At 46.4% G+C, this 22,301-nt stretch overlaps 1 protein-coding gene across 1 annotated transcript in view; it reads right to left on the bottom strand.

The window, feature by feature from the left end:
* LOC137641368 (meiosis-specific nuclear structural protein 1-like) overlaps positions 1–22,301 on the bottom strand; it is a 47,206-nt gene that overhangs the window by 22,758 nt on the left and 2,147 nt on the right. The window contains exons 2-3 of the mRNA XM_068373858.1: positions 3,986–4,113; positions 482–664 (exon numbers count right to left, since the gene is read on the bottom strand). Of these exons, the coding sequence (XP_068229959.1) occupies positions 482–664; positions 3,986–4,113 (311 nt within the window). The remainder of the gene's footprint in view (positions 1–481; positions 665–3,985; positions 4,114–22,301) is intronic.

The raw sequence follows: 22,301 nt of genomic DNA on the forward strand, positions 1-22,301 counted from the left end.
ATTGGTAATAACAAAATCAACATACTGTACTGAATAATCAATATAATCGATGCAAAAACTAACCTATACACAGATGTGTACAGTAAATGCGTTTGTTTCTTCATTATGATCTGAGAAACGTAAACAAAACATTGGTTGCCATTTTTTATCGTGCTTTTTGGCGTGTTTAGGAAACGCATGATATAAAATCGCCTTTAATATTTGTGCTTGTTTTAGTTTAGGGTACTGTAGTACATGCATTAAGTGTTCTGTACATTAAAGGGTAGTTTGTTAACAGTACTACGTACAAGGGAAGGTTTTAAAAGTCTGAATATACATGTTAAATAAATAGGTAAATATGGTGTCACTACTTCGCGAATTTTCACCTATCCCGGCCGGGTCTGGAACCTATCTACAGCGATAAACGAGGGTTCACTGTAATTGATAAGGAGAAAGAAATTGTAATTGTCAAAGACCTAATTCTCTAATCTTGTTACTTTACCTGAGCAGCAGCTTGTTCAGCTTTAGCTTTTGACTCTTCGAGTAACAGTCGATATTGGAGTTCCTGTGCTGAAGCCGCTTGGTCAGCTTCCAGCAAAGCAGTCCTGGCTTTGTTTGCTTGTGCTGCCCAATCTATGTGGCTTCCGTCATCATCGTCATCATCACCCTCTTCACCATCTTCACTCTATTTATTCAAAAGAATTTTTCAAGTAAATTTATGACTTTATTAGTTATCGGTATACTATCATCCATACAAAACAAAGTGTTTTGAGCTAAATGTATCAATTTCAAATGTTCTCAGGAAAGATTGCACTATATTGTATGTGTCCCTTAGTTATGTGTCAAAATTAAAAGCAGGTCATTTATGATGAAACCTGATTATTATACCCACACCTGTTTGTTGCATCTGAAATTTTTATTGATCAGCTGTAATTATTTTGGGTGATGGCTGGTAATCAAGCTTTAGATTAGTTGTCCACTTTCCTTAGTGATAGTATTAATATAATAGAGGTGTGTATTTTATCAATTATAAAATTATTTTCAGCAGTTTATTTTGATTGGTTATACGATGTATGAAACCATTCACTCCTTTCATGTCAACAAGTATGTGTTTAAGTTTTCATATCTTAACATCCATTATATTTTTAATAAATTTCCCTACTTTCATATAAATTGTTATTCTTATCTAAGTCTTGGTCCATTTTCATAGTTTTTAGGATAACATAGCATACAGTTGTTTACGTCTTACAGTGTATGATGCCATTTTAGATTAACATGGTTTTATAAGGTTTGTTAGACTAGCCCAACTTGATGACTATTTTTAGTTAAGTATTAGGCTAGTGTGGCCTAATATATGTATAATTAGCATGATATTCAGATGTTTTTACTCTATTGGTAAGTCACAACATGGGTGTTATATAAGTAGCCTTTCAGTAGCTACCTTTTTCATTACAGTATACCTGAGCAGGATAAAAATGTTAATGATGTTTCCTACATATATAGTCATCATCATTTCCTCCTACACCTATCGACGCAAAGGGCCTCGGTTAGTTTTCGCCAGTCGTCTCCATCTTTAGTTTTTAATTCAATACTTCTCCATTCATCATCTACTTCGTGCTTCATAGTCCTCAGCCATGTAAGCCTGGGTCTTCCAACTCTTCTAGTCCCCTGTGGAGTGCAGCTGGCCATTTGGTGAACTAATCTCTCTTGGGGAGTGCAAAAAGCATGCCCAAACCATCTCCATCTACCCCTCATCATGATCCCATCCTCATATGGCACTCGAGTAATCTCTCTTATAGTTTCATTTCTAATCCTGTCCTCTCATTTAACTCCCAATATCTTTCTGAGGGTTTTGTTCTCAAATCTACTAAATCTATTTGAGATTGTTTCATTGTCATACCATTGTTAGCAGAACACCACAGGATTTGCAATGCTGGCTTACCAGAATGCATGAAATATCATTCGGGGTTGAGCTGAAGATAAATAGAAGAAAGAAAGAGATGATGAGAATGGAGTGTGCAATGGGAGATGAAATATCATTGGAAGGAGAAAGGATTAATGAGGTAGAATCATTTAAGTATTTAGGAACTATGATCTCCAATATAGGGTCTTTAGAATTAGAGTTTATTGAAAGATTGAAAAAATTAAGTCAGACAAGGGCTAGGTTAAGTAAAATTTGGAAATCAAATCGCCTGAAATTACATATAAAAATCAGACTATATATCAATTTAGTGAGATTTGTGTTACTGTATGGACATGAGACATATATAGTATATACTGTACACAATTTATACTGAGAAACTCTTTTGCCACAGTTGAGTTTTTAGGGGTTGTGGAAATAATTTTAGTCATGAATCCTTCAAGTAACAAATTTTTTCCGTCACAAAATACAAACTCTTTTGCTCTTTATCAGGGAATATACTTTGGCCGTTCCCTGAAAGGAGCCCCATACGAGCCACTGAGGTTGGCTAGTGACCAAAACCTCGCGTTTAAAATGGTCTTTCTGCTTGTTTTAGCCTCCGCCAGCAGGGTTAGCGAGCTCCATGATCTCTCTTACAATATCACTCATTTAAGGAGTTTGAGGCAGGTCTGGTTCTCCTTCATACCTAAGTTTATTGCGAAGACCCAAAATCCGTCATTATCTGATTTTAGGTTCCCATCCTTTCAGATTTCAAGTCTTATTGAAGTAAGAGATTAACCTGATTGGCCACTGTTGTGTTCTGTGAGGGCATTTAGACGCTATCTCAAATGCACAAGTAGAGCTCATCCCCAATTAAAACATTTCTTTGGTAGCACTGGGAGGAACAAAAAAAAAAGTAACCAAGAATACCATTTCTGCATGGATCAGAGAAGTCATCGACTGAGTGGTCAATCTCCCTTCCTTCCATAAAGCAGTACGAATCAGAGCTAACAACAATGTCAGGGACTTGAGCACGTTCGTGGTACAGTATTTAGGAAAAATCCTCCATTAACGCAGGTTTTATAAGTAGGTGTCAGGAAATGCCAGACTACCTGTAGAACTTGACTCTCAGGTCTTCAGACATGTTCTCTCTAGGGCCTGTCATAGCTGCAGCTGATCGAAGACAAAGGTTTCGTATTACTATGGGGTGAATATTAGAATGACTGGCCATTTCTTTTTTTCACCTTCCCCTTTCTTGGGGCACAGCATCCAACACTCCATCATCTGGATTTAATCTGTCAGCAGGTAAGTCTCCTGTAGATTGTAGCTGTTCCATAAATTTTATAGAAATGTCATTCCCACATTCCTTATGAGGGGGAGTGTGGTTTGTCTGGGTAAGCCATTTAATTGTGCGTATTACAAACCTGCTGCTTATCATTCCCTGAGACAATTGTCACAATAGTGTTCTTATGCTCACTTTTCTCTAGTGGACCAATCATTGACCAGCTGGTATTGTCTTGTCCAGTCACTGGTTAACAAGATGTAAGAACTCTCACTCTTCATGCATTACTGTATTATGCTTGAGTGCAGTAATCCCGTGTAAAAGCTTTAGCCAGTTGGAAAGGGGACTTTCATCCTCCTAAGGATGAGTCTACTATGTAAAGTACAAGGGGTTGTATTCATGTAGAAACAAATGACAAATTTGTAAGGACAGTAATTTATATTTTTTCTAACTATACAAACCTGAGTTCTTTACATGAATTACCCACTAACGCTTACCCCAGTAAATCCCGTCTGCAATCAAAGTGGTTTGTCAGTGAGCCAGAGGGGGAGAGCTTTGCTTCCCTGTTGCCAACTGGTAACAACCAATCAATTCTTGTCACCATGTCAAAGTGTTCCAGCTTCACCGAATATTATACTGTACTTCTATGTAAAGATCTCAGGTTTATATAGTTAAGAAAAATACAAATTACTTCTAAATTAGTCATTTTTTTTCTCTTTATTTTCAATGACAAAGCTGGATTGACACTTCTCTCTGACATAGTATCATCTGCACAAGAAGAAATTTCCAGAAGATATACATACAGTAATTAGGTTATACAGTACCTGTCTCCTTCGCTTCAGGCTCACAGCAACACGCAGCTCTGCCTTTCTGTGCATGCGAGCAAGACGATACCTCTCCTTATAAAGTCTTATAACTTCGCTCATCAAAAGAGTGCGTTCTCCATCACGCCCTGTCCAGAATGTTATCAATAATGAAATAGATAATACACAACTGATACATAATAGCATACATCTCACAAATTCATACATAAACAAAAGAAATCATTGTACTGTTCATAAAATCCTGAACATTTCTTTTTGTCAGCAATACAGTTTATAAATGTGCATTATATATATATATATATATATATATATATATATATATATATATATATATATATATATATATATATATATATATATATATATATACATATATATATATATATATATATATATATATATATATATATATACATATATATATATATATATATATATAAATATATATATATACAGTATATATATAAATATATATATATATATATATATATATACAGTATATAAAACGGATTTTGAGCGAAGCGAAAAATCTATTTTTGGGTGAGATAGCCATGGCGTCCTGATGGAAGGTTCCTTTTTGGTAGCTTCCTTGGGTAAATAACTACTAAGATATTCCCAGAGAATTTAACCACAGGTTATCACAGAATTCTAACTTCTGGAGTGAGTATCCTAAAGGTTTCCCTTTTAAGACATCGTATATCAACAGGGGACGCATGTATTAACGCGCCACATAGCTATCTACACCCCGAACAGAGCTAAGGCTTCGGTGTGTAAAGGCGGAGAATAGCTGGGAGCCGTTCCATAGCTAATCTCATCCGTGGCTACTTTTGGTACTCAAGACGTAAACAAACGGGCGCCATTGCTTAAATGACGTCACGTCCGTCTTCATCCTGAAGCCAGTTGCTTGCCGATCACCATGATACAGCAGAGCAGGGTGGGACCTAAAAACTGGACGAAGTAGCAGGGAGGGTCCATCAGGACGCCATGGCTATCTCACCCAAAAATAGATTTTTCGCTTCGCTCAAAATCCGTTTTTTGGGCTCAAGCCATGGCGTCCTGATGGAAGAATACCAGAGAATCAATGTATCGTGGTAGATTTTCCCCTATTGGTAAGTGCCAAGGGCTTTGAACAAAATAGCATAGTAATCTTAATAAAGAACCGTAGGGAAGAATCTTCCTGCCCCCTTTGGCAGTGAAGTTCCCACGGGCCATGCCGAGATCAAAGTGGTTATTGAAGGGCTATTCACCTTGTTAGAAGAACCTGAAGAACTTGGAGACGAGACTGAATGGTTGGCATTCATATTGGAACATTCTGGAAGGCAGACAAGTGGTGGTTGGACACTGTGTGCTGAGAAGGTTGGTTTCGTCTCCAGGGTATGAAGAGTAAGTATTCGTATTGGAATATTACTTTGTAAGAGTGAATATAAAATAAGGGTTAGGACCTTAAAATCTCCATGAACCATAAGGAAAGGGGATAATAAAACTATGACAGGCATGTATTTCATAGTAAGTAGGAGCGGATTGAGACGCACAAGTAATAAAATAGAAATTTTATTTCACAGTTGCAGAAATTAAATGAATTGCAGCAATAAGTAAAGTTAATTTACAGTAATTATAATGTACATAGTAATAAAGAATTGCTCTTGAATCTGAAAGGGAATTTCAAATTTATTAGTAGGCACTCGTTCTCGAGGAACGTTAGTCTTTAATTAAAACACATCATGCTCTAGGCATGCGGCACTTGTGTGACAACTATGACATTTCACCTGGGATAAGAACAGTTATAAGAAAGCACTAAGTGTTTTCGACATCACTATGTATCGCTCGAGGGTCAACATAGGCACCCGAAGAGTTAGAGTCCCAAGTAACTCACTGTTCTATGCAGAGTTAGGTGCAGGTTTCATAACACTACCTGCGGCTACCACAAAATGTTTGACTTCGTGCACTTGTTTCGCATAATGTTTGAAGAAAACACGCGAGGACTTCCAGCCTGTGAAGCTTTTAAGGCTTTCGAAGTCCATACTCTGAAAGAAATTCAGAGACGATGCAACTTTTCTAGGATCGTGACCGGCGGGTGTACTGTCGGGATCCGCTCTGCGAATGAAGTAGGTGATTTTCGCTCTTAATTGTTTCAGTGACAGGTCGCTGCCCGATGTTCCTCCTTTGAAGAGTTGGCCTCCACCAAAGTTCGAAGTTCTGCGAAGATAGACCTTGAGGCTCTCTACTGGGCATAAAGAGGCATCTTCCTTCAGGGGGCATATTCTCCAGGGGCCCCATCTTTTGGTGGGTAATTCATTTTTGGCGAGAAACGTCGGATCCGGGGAGAGGGTAATGTCTCCTGAATCAGTAAACAGGATATGACCCTCTTCTCTTGACAATGCCACTATTTCGCTGACTCGGGCTCCTGAGGCAAGAGCAAAGAGAAATATAACTTTCTGAGTCAGATCCTTGAGAGGGCATGAATCATTATCTAAGTTGGAGGCGAAATGGAGCACCTTGTCCAATGACCAGGAGATCGGTTTCGGTGGGGGTGCTGGGCGTAGACGAGCGCATGCTTTCGGCAGTTTATTGAAGATGTCGCTGGACAGATCAATTTGGAAGGCATACAATATTGGTCTAGTCAAGGCCGATTTGCAAGTTGAAATCGTATTGGCTGCTAATCCCTGACCATGAAGGTGAATGAAGAAGGACATGCAGAAATCAATTGTGATTTCCTTAGGATTTTTTGTCTTGACGAAAGAGACCCATTTTCTCCAAGATGATTCGTATTGCCGTCTTGTGGATTCGGTCTTGTATTCCTCGAGGAAGTCTAGACTTTTCTTCGAGATCCCAAACCTCTTCTTTGCGGCTAGGGAGAGAAAATCATGAGATGAATGTCCATGATTTTCGATGATGAAGCGAAGACAGTCGACTTCTGTACTTGTTGGGAGAGAACTGGGCCCGGGAGAGGGATCAGCTTGGGCTGCAGCTCCAGGACCAGGGGGTACCAGTTGCTCCGGGGCCACTTGGGAGCCACTAGGGCCGCTGTCCCTTTGAAGGTTCTCAGCTTGGAGTGGACTTTCAGCAGAAGGTTGGTGGGAGGGAACAGGTAGATCTTGGACCATCTGTTCCAGTCCAGTGACATGGCATCCACTGCTTCTGCCTTGGGGTCCTCGTACGGGGCCACGTACCGAGGAAGTTGATTGTTGTCGCTAGTTGCGAAGAGATCTATCTGAAGTTCTGGGACTTGGTGAGAGATGAAGGAGAATGATCTTGCGTCTAGAGACCATTCCGACTCTATCGGGTTTGTCCGAGATAGAGCATCCGCTGTCACGTTGCGGAATCCTTGTAGGTGAACTGCAGACAGGTGCCATTTCTTCTTCTCTGCCAGACGGAAGATTGGGAGAAGCACCTGATTTATCTGGGGCGATCTTGAGCCTTGGCGATTGAGACATCGAACTACCACCGAGTTGTCTAGGGTTAGACGAATATGGATCGAGGGAGGCGGAGAGAGTTTCTTCAGAGTTAGAAGGACCGCCATGGCCTCCAAGATGTTGATGTGGAACGTCTTGAACAGGGGAGACCATGTGCCTTGAGCCTGTTTTTGGTGGGAGTGACCTCCCCAACCCTCCAGCGAGGCGTCCGTGTGGATGTTGAGTGATGGAGGTGGGTGTTGAAGAGGAATGGACCTTTTCAGGGCCTTTGCTTCCGACTACGGCTTGAGGAGAAGTCGAAGTCTGTTTGGGAGCCGTCTCTTGAGGTCTCTTCGAGCGATGGATGCAGAACGTCTCCAGACTCCCGCGGCATCCTTTAGCTGTGCACGAAGCACTGGGTTTGTTACTGAGGCGTACTGTAGAGAGCCTAGAACTCGTTCCTGCTGGCGTCTTGAGATCCGCTTGGATTTCAGTAGTCGCTTGACAGACCCTGCTATTTCCTTCCTTTTCTTCTGGGGAATGGAAAGGCGGTGTGACTGAAGGTTTCATTGGATTCCTAACCATTGGAACTTCTGAGCTGGAGAGAGGCGAGATTTCTTCGCGTTTATCTTGAATCCCAGGTGTTCTAGGTACTGGGTGACTTTGCTGCAGGATTTTACACAATCCTCGGGCGATGGAGCCCAAACTAGCCAATCGTCGAGGTAGGCCATCACCTGGACGTCTCGGAGGTGGAGCTGTTGTACTATGGCGTCCGCCAGCTTTGTGAAGATCCGAGGGGCCACATTGAGGCCGAAGGGCATGGCCCTGAAGGCGTAGCTTTTCCTTTGGAGTCGAAATCCAAGGTAGGAGGAAGCGTGATGGTTCATCGGAATGTGCCAGTAGGCATCCGCCAGGTCTATGGAGACCGTGTAAGAACCTCGAGGCAGAAGGGTCCTTATCTGTTGAAGAGTCAGCATCTTGAACTTGTCGTTCGCTATGAACTTGTTGAGAATGACTCTGAGTTTGTCGGAGTCTTTCTTGGGGACACAAAACAGTCTCCCTTGGAACCTGGTGGACTTTACCTTCCTTATCACCTTCTTGTTCAAGAGATCTAGGACATATTCTTCCAGAAGGGGGGTTGATTGTTGGAAGAATTGCTGGAATGTTGGGGGTGGTTGAGTCCAACTCCAGCCTAGACCCTTCTTGACGATGCTGTGTGCCCAGGGATCGAAGGTCCAACGATCCTGGAATTGGCGGAGTCTTCCTCCCACCGGAAGCACTTCATTGCATCTGGTGTCCCGAGGGCTTGCTGCCTCGGCCGCTAGCTCCCTTTCCTCCTCTGCCTCTGGAGGGACGGCGAGACGCGTCTCTGCCTGCACCTCTGCTTGAGCCTCTACCTTTGGGACGAAAGGTAGTCGTCTGTTGCTCGAAAGCAGGGGTGAAAACCGGTGACTGTGACAAGACCGGTTGGGTGACCAGCTGAAAGGTCTGCTGTGGCTGAGCTGCCCCTTGGGAGGTAGCGGGTCCCGGAAACTGACGTCTTGGTTGACGTTGCTGGGGTTTCTGTTTGGAAGATTTCCTCTTAGGTTGAGGTCCGTCGTCCTGAGAGGATTTCCTCTTTTTTGACATGCCCCACTTGTGGAGAAGGTTCCTATTCTCCGTGGCGGCTTTGTCGGTGATCTCCTTCACAAGGTCAGAAGGAAAGAGGTGTTTGCCCCAGATGTTGGAGGAAATCAGCCTCCGGGGTTCATGTTTCACAGTGGCACCTGCGAACACGAATTCTCGACAGGCTCTCCGAGCCTTCATGAAGTGGTACATGTCCTTCACCAGGGTTGCCATGTGGGATTTGGCAAGTACCATGTAGTGGTCTGGTACTCTGGTGTCACAGGCCATGATGTCCAGTTGGACCTGGTGGGACATGGATGCTGCGAGCCTCTCCTTCGTATCTTGTTCCCGACGAAGGAGGTGATCGTTGAGTTTCGGGAGGTCTTCATTAAACTGACGTCCGGCGACGTCAGGATCTAGCTTTCCCACCACGAAAGTATGCTGGATGTCCTTTCAGTGTCGAGTGTCGGGGTGAGTGACTATGGAGAAGGGTCTGCACTCCTCCAGTGCAGGGCAGGCTTTTCCCTCTTCCACAGCCTTGAGGCACGCAGCGAAGGCCTTTTCCATGAATGGAAGGACTGCATTCTCGGGTGCGACGTAGGTAGGGTGCTTCTTGCTCAGGGCCGGAAGCTTAGAGCAGGTAAAACCCCTACTTTTAAACGTGTTGGCTAGCATAGCCTGGGCCTTCACGAGATCGAACACTATCTCCTCTTTCGGTTCGGTCTCTTCTTTAGAGGCAGGTTCAGAGCGAAGTCGGACGTAACAGTCCGGGTAGGCCTCGAAATTTGGGAAGAACTCCACGTCTTCCAGGGGGACCGTGCCGATCTTGTCGCTGACGAAGATCCTGCCGGTCGCTATAACCATATGCTCAGCATACCTCCATGGGTTGGCATGTGAGCAAGCGGGGAGATCCTTAACCAAGATCTTCTTCGGTTCTTTGGATCCTATCATGGACCTGATGAATTCCTGATTCTCCTTCAGCCTGTCGTCCATGATGGCTTTAATCATCCGGAGCATCTCTTGGGTGGATGGCAAGGGTTCCGGGGTAGTGGAGGTAGACGGGAGAGACACTTCCGTCGGTGTAGGAGTAGGGGCGGTGATGGAAGGAGGAGCGACATCTTGCTCCGACTCGGCGTATTCCACCTGGTCTTCATCATCTTCAGCCCCTTGAGCCATAAGGGTCTTCTCCGTGTCCTCCGAGACATCAGACATGTGTTCATCATCTTCGGAATCCAGGCGGCACTCGTGCATGGACTGGGCCATGACTACATCAGGTTCCACTGTAATTTGGACAGTGGGGATCAAATCCTTGGGCACCACAGAATCAGGGGAGGCCTTAGGGAACAGAAGTGACCTCAATTCTTCAGTGGCCAGGTACGGTCCGGTGGCATTCTTCTGGAAGCCACGCACCCACTTGCGTAGCTTCTCCCGAGAAGTGTCCCTGACCTCCGCTGAGGGAGGGTTATGGAAGGCATCAACTAGGTGAGCCTGGCAGACCATACAGTTCAGTGGGTCCCAGAATTTCAAATCCCCTTTCTTGTTAGCACAAGGGGCGTGAGTCCTGCAAGCCGTATGCCCGTAGAAGTGCGGGCGTTTCACAGCACAGAAGTCGAAGTCACACTTCATCTGCTCCTCCTGTGGAAGAAAGAGAAAATGAGTATGGGGTGAGTCATAAGAATGGCTCTTAAGCCAAGTTAATATTAATCATTAATTTTAACTTGATAAAGGGTGTGATGCACAGAGGATTGAGATAGTAAAGAAACATACTCCATGCATCCCGCCCGGCTGGTTACCGCAAGCTTCATCCTTGGATAATCCGAGGTGGCCGAAGGCGCAGGATAGAATTCCCGCAGAAATCCATAGGGTAATGGAATTCCATGGGAATTGCCAAGGATAAGTTTGGGACTGAGGCCACTCAGTCCCAAATTAGGGGGCTAAAGGATCCCCAAGGGTAACTGCTTCCGGCAACCAGCCGCGCTAAGGTACACGCAGCATGCTGGAAATCTGAAGAATGCAAAAGGACAGCATGATTACTAATAGAACAGTACCAAGGTACTGATCCACTAACGTAAACAGGCCATCTGGTTGCAGTGTAGGGCTATCAGTATCAGATGATAGCTAGTAGAAGGGGGTGCAAGTCGTCTTGACGCCTCCGGGGGGTTCCGGCAGACTTCCGGCACGCCGGAGGCCGCTCCAGCAGAGTTTCTGGCATTAGTACAGACAATATAAGTCAAGAGTAATACCAGGGTGGCGACCGCCGGCACAGCGGCGGCACGCCGGCTGAGGGAGCGGCGGCTCCGGCAGCCGGAGGATGCCAGATTGGTGACAGGATCAAGGATGGTTATGGCAGAACCGGGTTGCCGGCAGTGGATGCCGGCACTCCGGTGGCCGGCCGGCGGGCGGACGGCCAAGCTATGAGGAAGGTGGAGAGCCATCGGCTGGAAGCCGGCGGCAGTCCCCCGGCACACGGAGGACTGGCGGCCATGGGGGTATGGGGAGAGTCACCAAGGTAGGAGGTGGGTATCGCCGACAGTGGAGGCGGCAAGGGACCGGCACCCGGATAGTGAAAGAGACAGGGGGAGGGATGTAAGGAGTCCAGCCATGGACTCCCAGACATCCCCCCCTGAGAGGGTGTACCCATGATAGAGGCTGGCTCTATCACCCAGAAGCAGGGGCCGCAGAGGACCGGGAGCTAGGGTAGTCCAAGGGAGGGCTAGGGGACACCCAAAGAGGGGGAGACCCCTGTATACAGAACACATCCAGTGGCTAACCCCATAGGACACTATGAAGGGTATATGTACCAGAGCGGACTGTACACAGAAGCTCAAGGTAGCCCTATCACTCCACCCTAAGGAGGAGTTGTAGGACAGGGGACAGATGGGTATAGACTAACCTAAGTATAGGCTAGGCCATACAAGAGATAGGTGGGGAGGGGAGAAGAGAAGGGTCTTCCATGGAGGGGGTTCTGTACCAGAGCGGCCACTAAGGAAGGGAGGACACTCCCTAGCCTAAGGTAAGGCAGCCTGACTGAAACGGTGCATGGGTACAGTTTCAGCAAGGAACAGAATTACCCTTCCAAAACCTAACCTAGAGCAGGGCTGAGCGTCCTGAACTAGGAAGGATAGAAGACATATCGCTATCGCAGGACAGTCGTAGACTTAGTCCTAGCCATAGAGGAAAGACTAGCTGTTCCTCACTCTCAGGTGCAACCCTAAGGGGGTTCATTCCCTTAGGGAGGACTGAGAGGCGATAATATACTCTGCTAAGAGCTTGATCTCCTTACGTGGTAAGGGGAGCAAGGCTACACAGAGGGAATGCCAAGGGCAGGGGGATGAAGGAAGCATATAGGGGTCCTACATGTAGGTTAGGTTAGGAAGGCACACTAACTAACCTATCCCCTATATGGTCCCTGAAGGCGAAAACACTTGCATCACAGTCAATAGTATTGTAAAATAATGCCACTATCTTCATAAGTAAGCCTAGGATCACTGATAAATCATGCATGAACACTGATATATAGGCGCTCTGGCCTGGGGGCTATAGGCTAGTAGCCAACTGGTATAGGGTCAATCGATGACCGGTAAAAAAGCGTCAAAACACGATATAAAAGTTCCTAGCTATGAAGACTAAATAAACTAATGTTATCGATTAGTAAATGAGGCCGGAAGCGTTGTTGTGGCTAACTAAATAAGGCATGCAGAACAACAACGACGTCATAAAATGGCGGGTCCGGTAGAGGCACAGCTCTGCCACAAAACAACAAATATCTCGAAAAGTAATATTTACTTTACGGTCAGAGCTTAACTAAACAATACTGGAACCTTGTACTCAACTTTCCAGAAGAAGGCGAGGCCGAAGGTAGCGACATAATAAAGATGCAAGGCGATAAAGATAGCACAGGGAAAATCCGTCTAAGTAAGGCGAGCTACTGTACAAAGGATGGAGACGGACGTGACGTCATTTAAGCAATGGCGCCCGTTTGTTTACGTCTCGAGTACCAAAAGTAGCCACGGATGAGATTAGCTATGGAACGGCTCCCTGTCCTACAACTCCTCCTTAGGGTGGAGTGATAGGGCTACCTTGAGCTTTTGTGTACAGTCCGCTCTGGTACATATACCCTTCATAGTGTCCTATGGGGTTAGCCACTGGATGAGTTCTGTATGCAGGGGTCTCACACCCCCCCCCCCCCCTTTGGGTGTCCCCTGGCCCTCCCTTGGGCTACCTTAGCTCCCGGTCCTCTGCGGCCCCTGCTTCTGGGTGATAGAGTCAGCCTCTATCATGGGTACACCTACTCAGGGGGGATGTCTGGGAGTCCATGGCCGGACCCCCTACATCCTTCCCTCTGTCTTTTTCACTATCCGGGTGCCGGTCCCTTGCCGCCTCCACTGTCGGTGATACCCACCTCCTACCTTGGTGACTCATTCCTTATCCCCTTGGCCGCCAGTCCTCCGTGTGGCGGGGGACTGCCGCCTGCCGCCGGCTTCCAGCCGATGGCTCTCCCCCTTCCTCATAGCTTGGTCGTCCGCCCTGCCGGCCGGCCCCCGGAGTGCCGGCATCCACTGCCGGCAGTCCGGTTCTGCTATAACCATCCTTGTTCCTGTCACCAATCCGGCAACCTCCGGCTGCCAGAGCCGCCGCTCCCTCTCCCGGCGTGCCGCCGCTGTGCCGGCGGCCGCCACCCTGGTATTACTCTTGACTTTTATATTGTCTGTCCTAATGCCAGAAACTCTGCTGGAGTGGCCTCCGGCGTACCGGCGGTCTGCCGGAACCTTTCGGAGGCGTCAAGACGACTTGCACCCCCTTCTACTAGCTATCATCTGATATTGATAGCCCTACACTGCAACCAGATGGCTTATTTACGTAAATGGATCAGTATCTTAGTACTGTTCTATTGGTAATCATGCTGTCTTCTTGCATTTTACAGATTTCCAGCATGCTGCGTGTATCTTAGCGCGGCTGGTTGCCGGAAGCCGTTACCCTTTGGGATCCTTTAGCCCCCTAATTTGGGACTGAGTGGCCTCAGTCCTAACCTTATCCTTGACAATTCCCATGGAATTCCATCTGCCCTATGGACTTCTACTGTAATTCTATCCTGTGCCTTCGGTCACCTCGGATTGTCCAAGGATGAAGCTTACGGTAACCAGCCGGGCGGGATGCACGGAGTATGTTCCTTTCCTATCTCAATCCTCTGTGCATCACACCCTTTATCAAGTTAAAATTAATGATTAATATTAACTTAGTTTAAGAGCCATTCTTATGACTCCCCCCATACTCATTTTCTCTTTCTTCCACAGGAGGAGCAGATGAAGTGTGACTTCGACTTCTGCGCTGTGAAACGCCCGCACTTCTACGGGCATACGGCTTGTAGGACTCACGCCCCTTGTGCTAACAAGAAAGGGGATTTGAAATTCTGGGACCCACTGAACTGTACGGTCTGCCAGGCTCGCCTAGTCGATGCCTTCCATAATCCTCCCTCAGCGGAGGTCAGGGACACTTCTCGGGATAAGCTACGCAAGTGGGTGCGTGGCTTCCAGAAGAATGCCACCGGACCGTACCTGGCCACTGAAGAAATGAGGTCCCTTCTGTTCCCAAAGGCCTCCCCCGATTCTGTGGTGCCCAAAGAATTGATCCCCACTGTCCAAATTACGGTGGAACCAGACGTTGTCATGGCCCAGTCCATGCACGAGTGCCACCTGGATTCCGAGAATGACGAACACATGTCGGATATTTCGGAGGGCACGGAGAAGACCCTTATGGCCCAAGGTGCGGAAGATGATGAGGACCAGGTGGAATACGCCGAGTCGGAGCAAGAGGTCGCTCCTCCTTCCATCACCGCCCCTACTCCTACACCGACGGAAGTGTCTCTCCCGTCTACCTCCGCTACCCCGGAACCCATTCCATCCGCCCAAGAGATGTTCCGGATGATCAAAGCCATTATGGACGACAGGCTGAAAGAAAATCAGGAGTTCATCAGGTCCATGATGGGATCCAAAGAACCGAAGAAGATCTCGGTTAAGGATCTCCCTGCATGCTCACACGCCAACCCCTGGAGGTATGCTGAGCATATGGTTATCGCGACCGGCAGGATCTTCGTCAGCGACAAGATCGGCACGGTCCCCTTGGAAGACGTGGAGTTCTTCCCAAACTTCGAGGCCTACCCGGACTGTTACGTCCGGCTCCGTTCTGAACCTGCCTCTAAAGAAGAGACCGAACCCAAGGAGGAGATAGTGTTCGATCTCGCGAAGGCCCAGGCTATGCTCGCCAATACATTTAAAAGCTTCCAGCCCTGAGCAAGAAGCACCCTACCTACGTCGCACCCGACGATGCAGTCCTTCCCTTCATGGAAAAGGCCTTCGCTGCGTGCCTCAAGGCTGTGGAAGAGGGAAAAGCCTGCCCTGCACTGGAGGAGTGCAGACCCTTCTCCATAGTGACTCCCCCTGACGCTCGACACTGGAAGGATATCCAGCATACTTTCGTGGTGGGAAAGCTAGATCCTGACGTAGCCGGACGTCAGTTTAACGAAGACCTCCCGAAACTCAACGACCACCTCCTTCGTCGGGAACAAGATACGAAGGAGAGGCTTGCAGCATCCATGTCCCACCAGGTCCAACTCGATATCATGGCTTGTGACACCAGAGTACCAGACCACTACATGGTACTCGCCAAATCCCACATGGCAACCCTGGTGAAGGATATGTACCACTTTATGAAGGCTCAGAGAGCCTGTCGAGAATTCGTGTTCTCAGGTGCCACTGTGAAACACGAACCCCGGAGGCTGATTTCCTCTAACATCTGGGGTAAACACCTCTTTCCTTCTGACCTCGTGAAGGAGATCACCGACAAAGCCGCCACGGAGAACAGGAACCTTCTCCACAAGTGGGGCATGTCAAAGAAGAGGAAATCCTCCCAGGACGACGGACCTCAACCTAAGAGGAAATCCTCCAAACAGAAACCCCAGCAACGTCAACAAAGACGACAGTTTCCGGGACATGCTACTCCCCAAGTGGCAGCTCAGCCACAGCAGACCTTTCAGCTGGTCACCCAACCGGTCTTGTCACAGTCACCGGTTTTCACCCCTGCTTTCGAGCAACAGACGACTACCTTTCATCCCAAAGGTAGAGGCTCAAGCAGAGGTGCAGGCAGAGACGCGTCTCGCCGTCCCTCCAGAGGCAGAGGAGGAAAGGGAGCTAGCGGCCGAGGCAGTAAGCCCTCGGGACATCAGAAGCAATGAAGTGCTTCCGGTGGGAGGAAGACTCCGCCAATTCCAGGATCGTTGGACCTTCGATCCCTGGGCACACAGCATCGTCAAGAAGGGTCTAGGCTGGAGTTGGACTCAACCACCCCCAACATTCCAGCAATTCTTCCAACAATCAACCCCCCTTCTGGAAGAATATGTCCTAGATCTCTTGAACAAGAAGGTGATAAGGAAGGTAAAGTCCACCAGGTTCCAAGGGAGACTGTTTTGTGTCCCCAAGAAAGACTCCGACAAACTCAGACTCATTCTGGACTTATCCCCCTCAACAAGTTCATAGCGAACGACAAGTTCAAGATGCTGACTCTTCAACAAATAAGGACCCTTCTGCCTCGAGGTTCTTACACGGTCTCCATAGACCTGGCGGATGCCTACTGGCACGTTCCAATGAACCATCACGCTTCCTCCTACCTAGGATTTCGACTCCAAAGGAAAAGCTACGCCTTCAGGGCCATGCCCTTCGGCCTCAATGTGGCCCCTCGGATCTTCACAAAGCTGGCGGACGCCATAGTACAACAGCTCCGCCTCCGAGACGTCCAGGTGATGGCCTACCTCGACGATTGGCTAGTCTGGGCTCCATCGCCCGAGGATTGTTTAAAATCCTGCAGCAAAGTCACCCAATACCTAGAACACCTGGGATTCAAGATAAACGTGAAGAAATCTCGCCTCTCTCCAGCTCAGAAGTTCCAATCGTTAGGAATCCAATGGAACCTTCAGTCACACCGCCTTTCTATCCCTCAGAAGAAAAGGAAGGAAATAGCAGGGTCTGTCAAGCGACTACTGAAATCCAAGCGGATCTCAAGACGCCAGCAGGAACGAGTTCTAGGCTCTCTACAGTTCGCCTCAGTAACAAACCCAGTGCTTCGTGCACAGCTAAAGGATGCCGCGGGAGTCTGGAGACGTTCTGCATCCAATGCTCGAAGAGATCTCAAGAGACGGCTCCCAAACAGACTTCAACTTCTCCTCAAGCCGTGGTCGGAAGCAAAGGCCCTGAAAAGGTCCATTCCTCTTCAACACCCACCTCCATCACTCAACATCCACACGGACGCTTCGCTGGAGGGTTGGGGAGGTCACTCCCACCAAAAACAGGCTCAAGGCACATGGTCTCCCCTGTTCAAGACGTTTCACATCAACATCTTGGAGGCCATGGCGGTCCTTCTAACTCTGAAGAAACTCTCCCCGCCTCCCTCGATCCATATTCGTCTAACCCTAGACAACTCGGTAGTAGTTCGATGTCTCAATCGCCAAGGCTCAAGATCGCCCCAGATAAATCAGGTGCTTCTTCCAATCTTCCGTCTGGCAGAGAAGAAGAAATGGCACCTGTCTGCAGTTCACCTACAAGGATTCCGCAACGTGACAGCGGATGCTCTATCTCGGACAAGCCCGATAGAGTCGGAATGGTCTCTAGACGCAAGATCATTCTCCTTCATCTCTCACCAAGTCCCAGAACTTCAGATCGATCTCTTCGCAACGAGCGACAACAATCAACTTCCTCGGTATGTGGCCCCGTACGAGGACCCCAAGGCAGAAGCAGTGGATGCCATGTCACTGGACTGGAACAGATGGTCCAAGATCTACCTGTTCCCTCCCACCAACCTTCTGCTGAAGGTCCTCTCCAAGCTGAGAACCTTCAAAGGGACAGCGGCCCTAGTGGCTCCCAAGTGGCCCCGGAGCAACTGGTACCCCCTGGTCCTGGAGCTGCAGCCCAAGCTGATCCCTCTCCCGGGCCCAGTTCTCTCCCAACAAGTACAGAAGTCGACTGTCTTCGCTTCATCATCGAAAATCAAGGACCTTCATCTCATGATTTTCTCTCCCTAGCCGCAAAGAAGAGGTTTGGGATCTCGAAGAAAAGTCTAGACTTCCTCGAGGAATACAAGACCGAATCCACAAGACGGCAATACGAATCATCTTGGAGAAAATGGGTCTCTTTCGTCAAGACAAAAAATCCTAAGGAAATCACAATTGATTTCTGCATGTCCTTCTTCATTCACCTTCATGGACAGGGATTAGCAGCCAATACGATTTCGACTTGCAAATCGGCCTTGACTAGACCGCTATTGTATGCCTTCCAAATTGATCTGTCCAGCGACATCTTCAATAAACTGCCGAAAGCATGCGCTCGTCTACGTCCAGCACCCCCACCGAAACCGATCTCCTGGTCATTGGACAAGGTGCTCCATTTCGCCTCCAACTTAGATAATGATTCATGCCCTCTCAAGGATCTGACTCAGAAAGTTATATTTCTCTTTGCCTCAAGAGCCCGAGTCAGCGAAATAGTGGCATTGTCAAGAGAAGAGGGTCATATCCTGTTTACTGATTCAGGAGACATTACCCTCTCCCCGGATCCGACGTTTCTCGCCAAAAACGAATTACCCACCAAAAGATGGGGCCCCTGGAGAATATGCCCCCTGAAGGAAGATGCCTCTCTATGCCCAGTAGAGAGCCTCAAGGTCTATCTTCGCAGAACTTCGAACTTTGGTGGAGGCCAACTCTTCAAAGGAGAAACATCGGGCAGCGACCTGTCACTGAAACAACTAAGAGCGAAAATCACCTACTTCATTCGCAGAGCGGATCCTGACAGTACACCCGCCAGTCACGATCCTAGAAAAGTTGCATCGTCTCTGAATTTCTTTCAGAGTATGGACTTCGAAAGCCTTAAAAGCTTCACAGGCTGGAAGTCCTCGCGTGTTTTCTTCAAACATTATGCGAAACAAGTGCACGAAGTCAAACATTTTGTGGTAGCCGCAGGTAGTGTTATGAAACCTGCACCTAACTCTGCATAGAACAGCGAGTTACTTGGGACTCTAACTCTTCGGGTGCCTATGTTGACCTTCGAGCGATACATAGTGATGTCGAAAACACTTAGTGCTTTCTTATAACTGTTCTTATCCCAGGTGAAATGTCATAGTCGTCACACAAGTGCCGCATGCCTAGAGCATGATGTGTTTTAATTAAAGACTGACGTTCCTCGAGAACGAGTGCCTACTAATAAATATGAAATTCCCTTTCAGATTCTAGAGCAAGTCTTTATTACTATGTACATTATAATTTACTGTAAATTAACCCTACTTATTGCTGCAATTCATTTAATTTCTGCAATTGTGAAATAAAATTCCTATTTTATTACTTGTGCGTCTCAATCCGCTCCTACTTACTATGAAATACATGCCTGTCATAGTTTTATTATCCCCTTCCCTATGGTTCATGGAGATTTTAAGGTCCTAACCCTTATTATATATTCACTCTTACAATGTAATATTCCAATACGAATACTTACTCTTCATACCCTGGAGACGAAACTAACCTTCTCAGCACACAGTGTCCAACCACCACTTGTCTGCCTTCCAGAATGTTCCGATACGAATGCCAACCATTCAGTCTCGTCTCCAAGTTCTTCAGGTTCTTCTAACAAGGTGAATAGCCCTTCGATAACCACTTTGATCTCGGCATGGCCCGTGGGAACTTCACTGCCAAGGGGGGCAGGAAGATTCTTCCCTACGGTTCTTTTATTAAGATTACTATGCTACATTGTTCAAAGCCCTTGGCACTTACCCAATAGGGGAAAATCTACCACGATACATTGATTCTCTGGTATTCTTCCATCAGGACGCCATGGCTTGAGCCCAAAAAACGGATTTTGAGCGAAGCGAAAAATCTATTTTTGGGTGAGATAGCCATGGCGTCCTGATGGACCCTCCCTGCTACTTCGTCCAGTTTTTAGGTCCCACCCTGCTCTGCTGTATCATGGCGATCGGCAAGCAACTGGCTTCAGGATGAAGACGGACGTGACGTCATTTAGCAATGGCGCCCGTTTGTTTACGTCTCGAGTACCAAAAGTAGCCACGGACGAGATTAGCTGTGGAACAGCTCCCAGCTATTCTCCGCCTTTACACACCGAAGGTTAACTCTGTTCGGGGTGTAGATAGCTATGTGGCGCGTTAATACATGCGTCCCCTGTTGATATACGATGTCTTAAAAGGGAAACCTTTAGGATACTCGCTCCAGAAGTTAGAATTCTGTGATAACCTGTGGTTAAATTCTCTGGGAATATCTTAGTAGTTATTTACCCAAGGAAGCTACCAAAAAGGAACCTTCCCATCAGGACGCCATGGCTATCTCACCCAAAAATAGATTTTTCGCTTCGCTCAAAATCCGTTATATGTATATATATATATATATATATATATATATATATATATATATATATATATATATATATATATATATATATATATATATATATAATATATATATATATATATATATATATATGTATACTGTATATATATATATATATATATATATATATATATATATATATATATATATACACACATATATATGTGTATATATATATATATATATATATATATATATATATATATATATATACATATATATGTGTATATATATATATATATATATATATAAATATACATACATATATATATAAATATACATACATACATATACCAAGGCACTTCCCCCAATTTTGGGGGGTAGTCGACATCAAACAAATGAAACAAAAAAGGGGACCTCTCCGCTCTATGTTCCTCCCAGCCTGACAAGGGACTCAACCGAGTTCGGCTGGTACTGGTAGGGGTGCCACAGCCCACCCTCCCCCGTTATCCACAGCAGATGAAGCTTCATAACGCTGAATCCCCTACTGCTCCTACCTCCGCGGTCTTCCAAGGCACCGGAGGAAGCAGCAGATCCTACCGGAACTGCGTCACAATCGCTCGCCATTCATTCCTATTTCTAGCACGCTCTCTTGCCTCTCTCACATCTATCCTCCTATTACCCAGAGCTTCCTTCACTCCATCCATCTACCCAAACCTTGCCCTTCCTCTTGTACTTCTCCCATCAACTCTAGCATTCATCACCTTTAGCAGACAGCCATTTTCCATTCTCTCAACATGGCCAAACCACCTCAACACATTCATATCCACTCTAGCTGCTAACTCATTTCTTACACCCATTCTTACCCTCACTACTTCGTTCCTAACCCTATCTACTCGAGATACACCAGCCATACTCCTTAGACATTTAATCTCAAACATATTCAATTTCTGTCTCTCCGTCACTTTCGTTCCCCACAACTCTGATCCATACATCACAGTTGGTACAATCACTTTCTCATATAGAACTCTCTTTACATTCATGCCCAACCCTCTATTTTTTACCACTCCCTTAACTGCCCCCAACACTTTGCATCCTTCATTCACTCTCTGACGTATATCTGCTTCCACTCCACCATTTGCTGCAACAACAGACCCCAAGTACTTAAACTGATCCACCTCCTCAAGTAACTCTCCATTCAACATGGCATTCAACCTCGCACCACCCTCCCTTCTCGTACATCTCATAACCTTACTCTTACCCACATTAACTCTCAACTTCCTCCTCTCACACACCCTTCCAAATTCTGTCAATAATTGGCCAAACTTCTCTTCCGCGTCTGCAACCAGTACAGTATCATCCGCAAACAATAACTGATTTACCTCCAATTGATTGTCATTCTCGTCTACCAGTTTCAATCCTCGTCCAAGCATTCACCTCTCTCACCACTCCATCAACATACATGTTAAACAACCACGGCGACATCACACATCCCTGTCTCAGCCCCACTCTCCCCCGGAAACCAATCGCTCACTTCATTTCCTATCCTAACACATGCTTTACTACATTTGTAAAAACTTTTCACTGCTTGCAACAACCTTCCATCAACTTCATATAACCTCATCACATTCCACATTGCTTCCCTATCAACTCTATCATACGCTTTCTCCAGATCCATAAACGCAACATACACCACCTTATCTTTTGCTAAATATTTCTCACATATCAGCCTAACTGTAAAAATCTGATTCATAAAACCCCTACATCTTCTAAAACCACCCTGTACTTCCAAGATTGCATTCTCTGTTTCATCCTTAATCCTATTAATCAGTACTCTACCATACACTTTTCCCACCACACTCAACAAACTAATATCCTTTGAATTACAACAGTCATGCACATCTCCCTTACCCTTGTATAGTGGTACAATACATGCACAAACCCAATT

The sequence above is a fragment of the Palaemon carinicauda genome, chromosome 1, assembly GCF_036898095.1.
Source record: "Palaemon carinicauda isolate YSFRI2023 chromosome 1, ASM3689809v2, whole genome shotgun sequence".
NCBI lineage: Eukaryota > Metazoa > Arthropoda > Malacostraca > Decapoda > Palaemonidae > Palaemon > Palaemon carinicauda.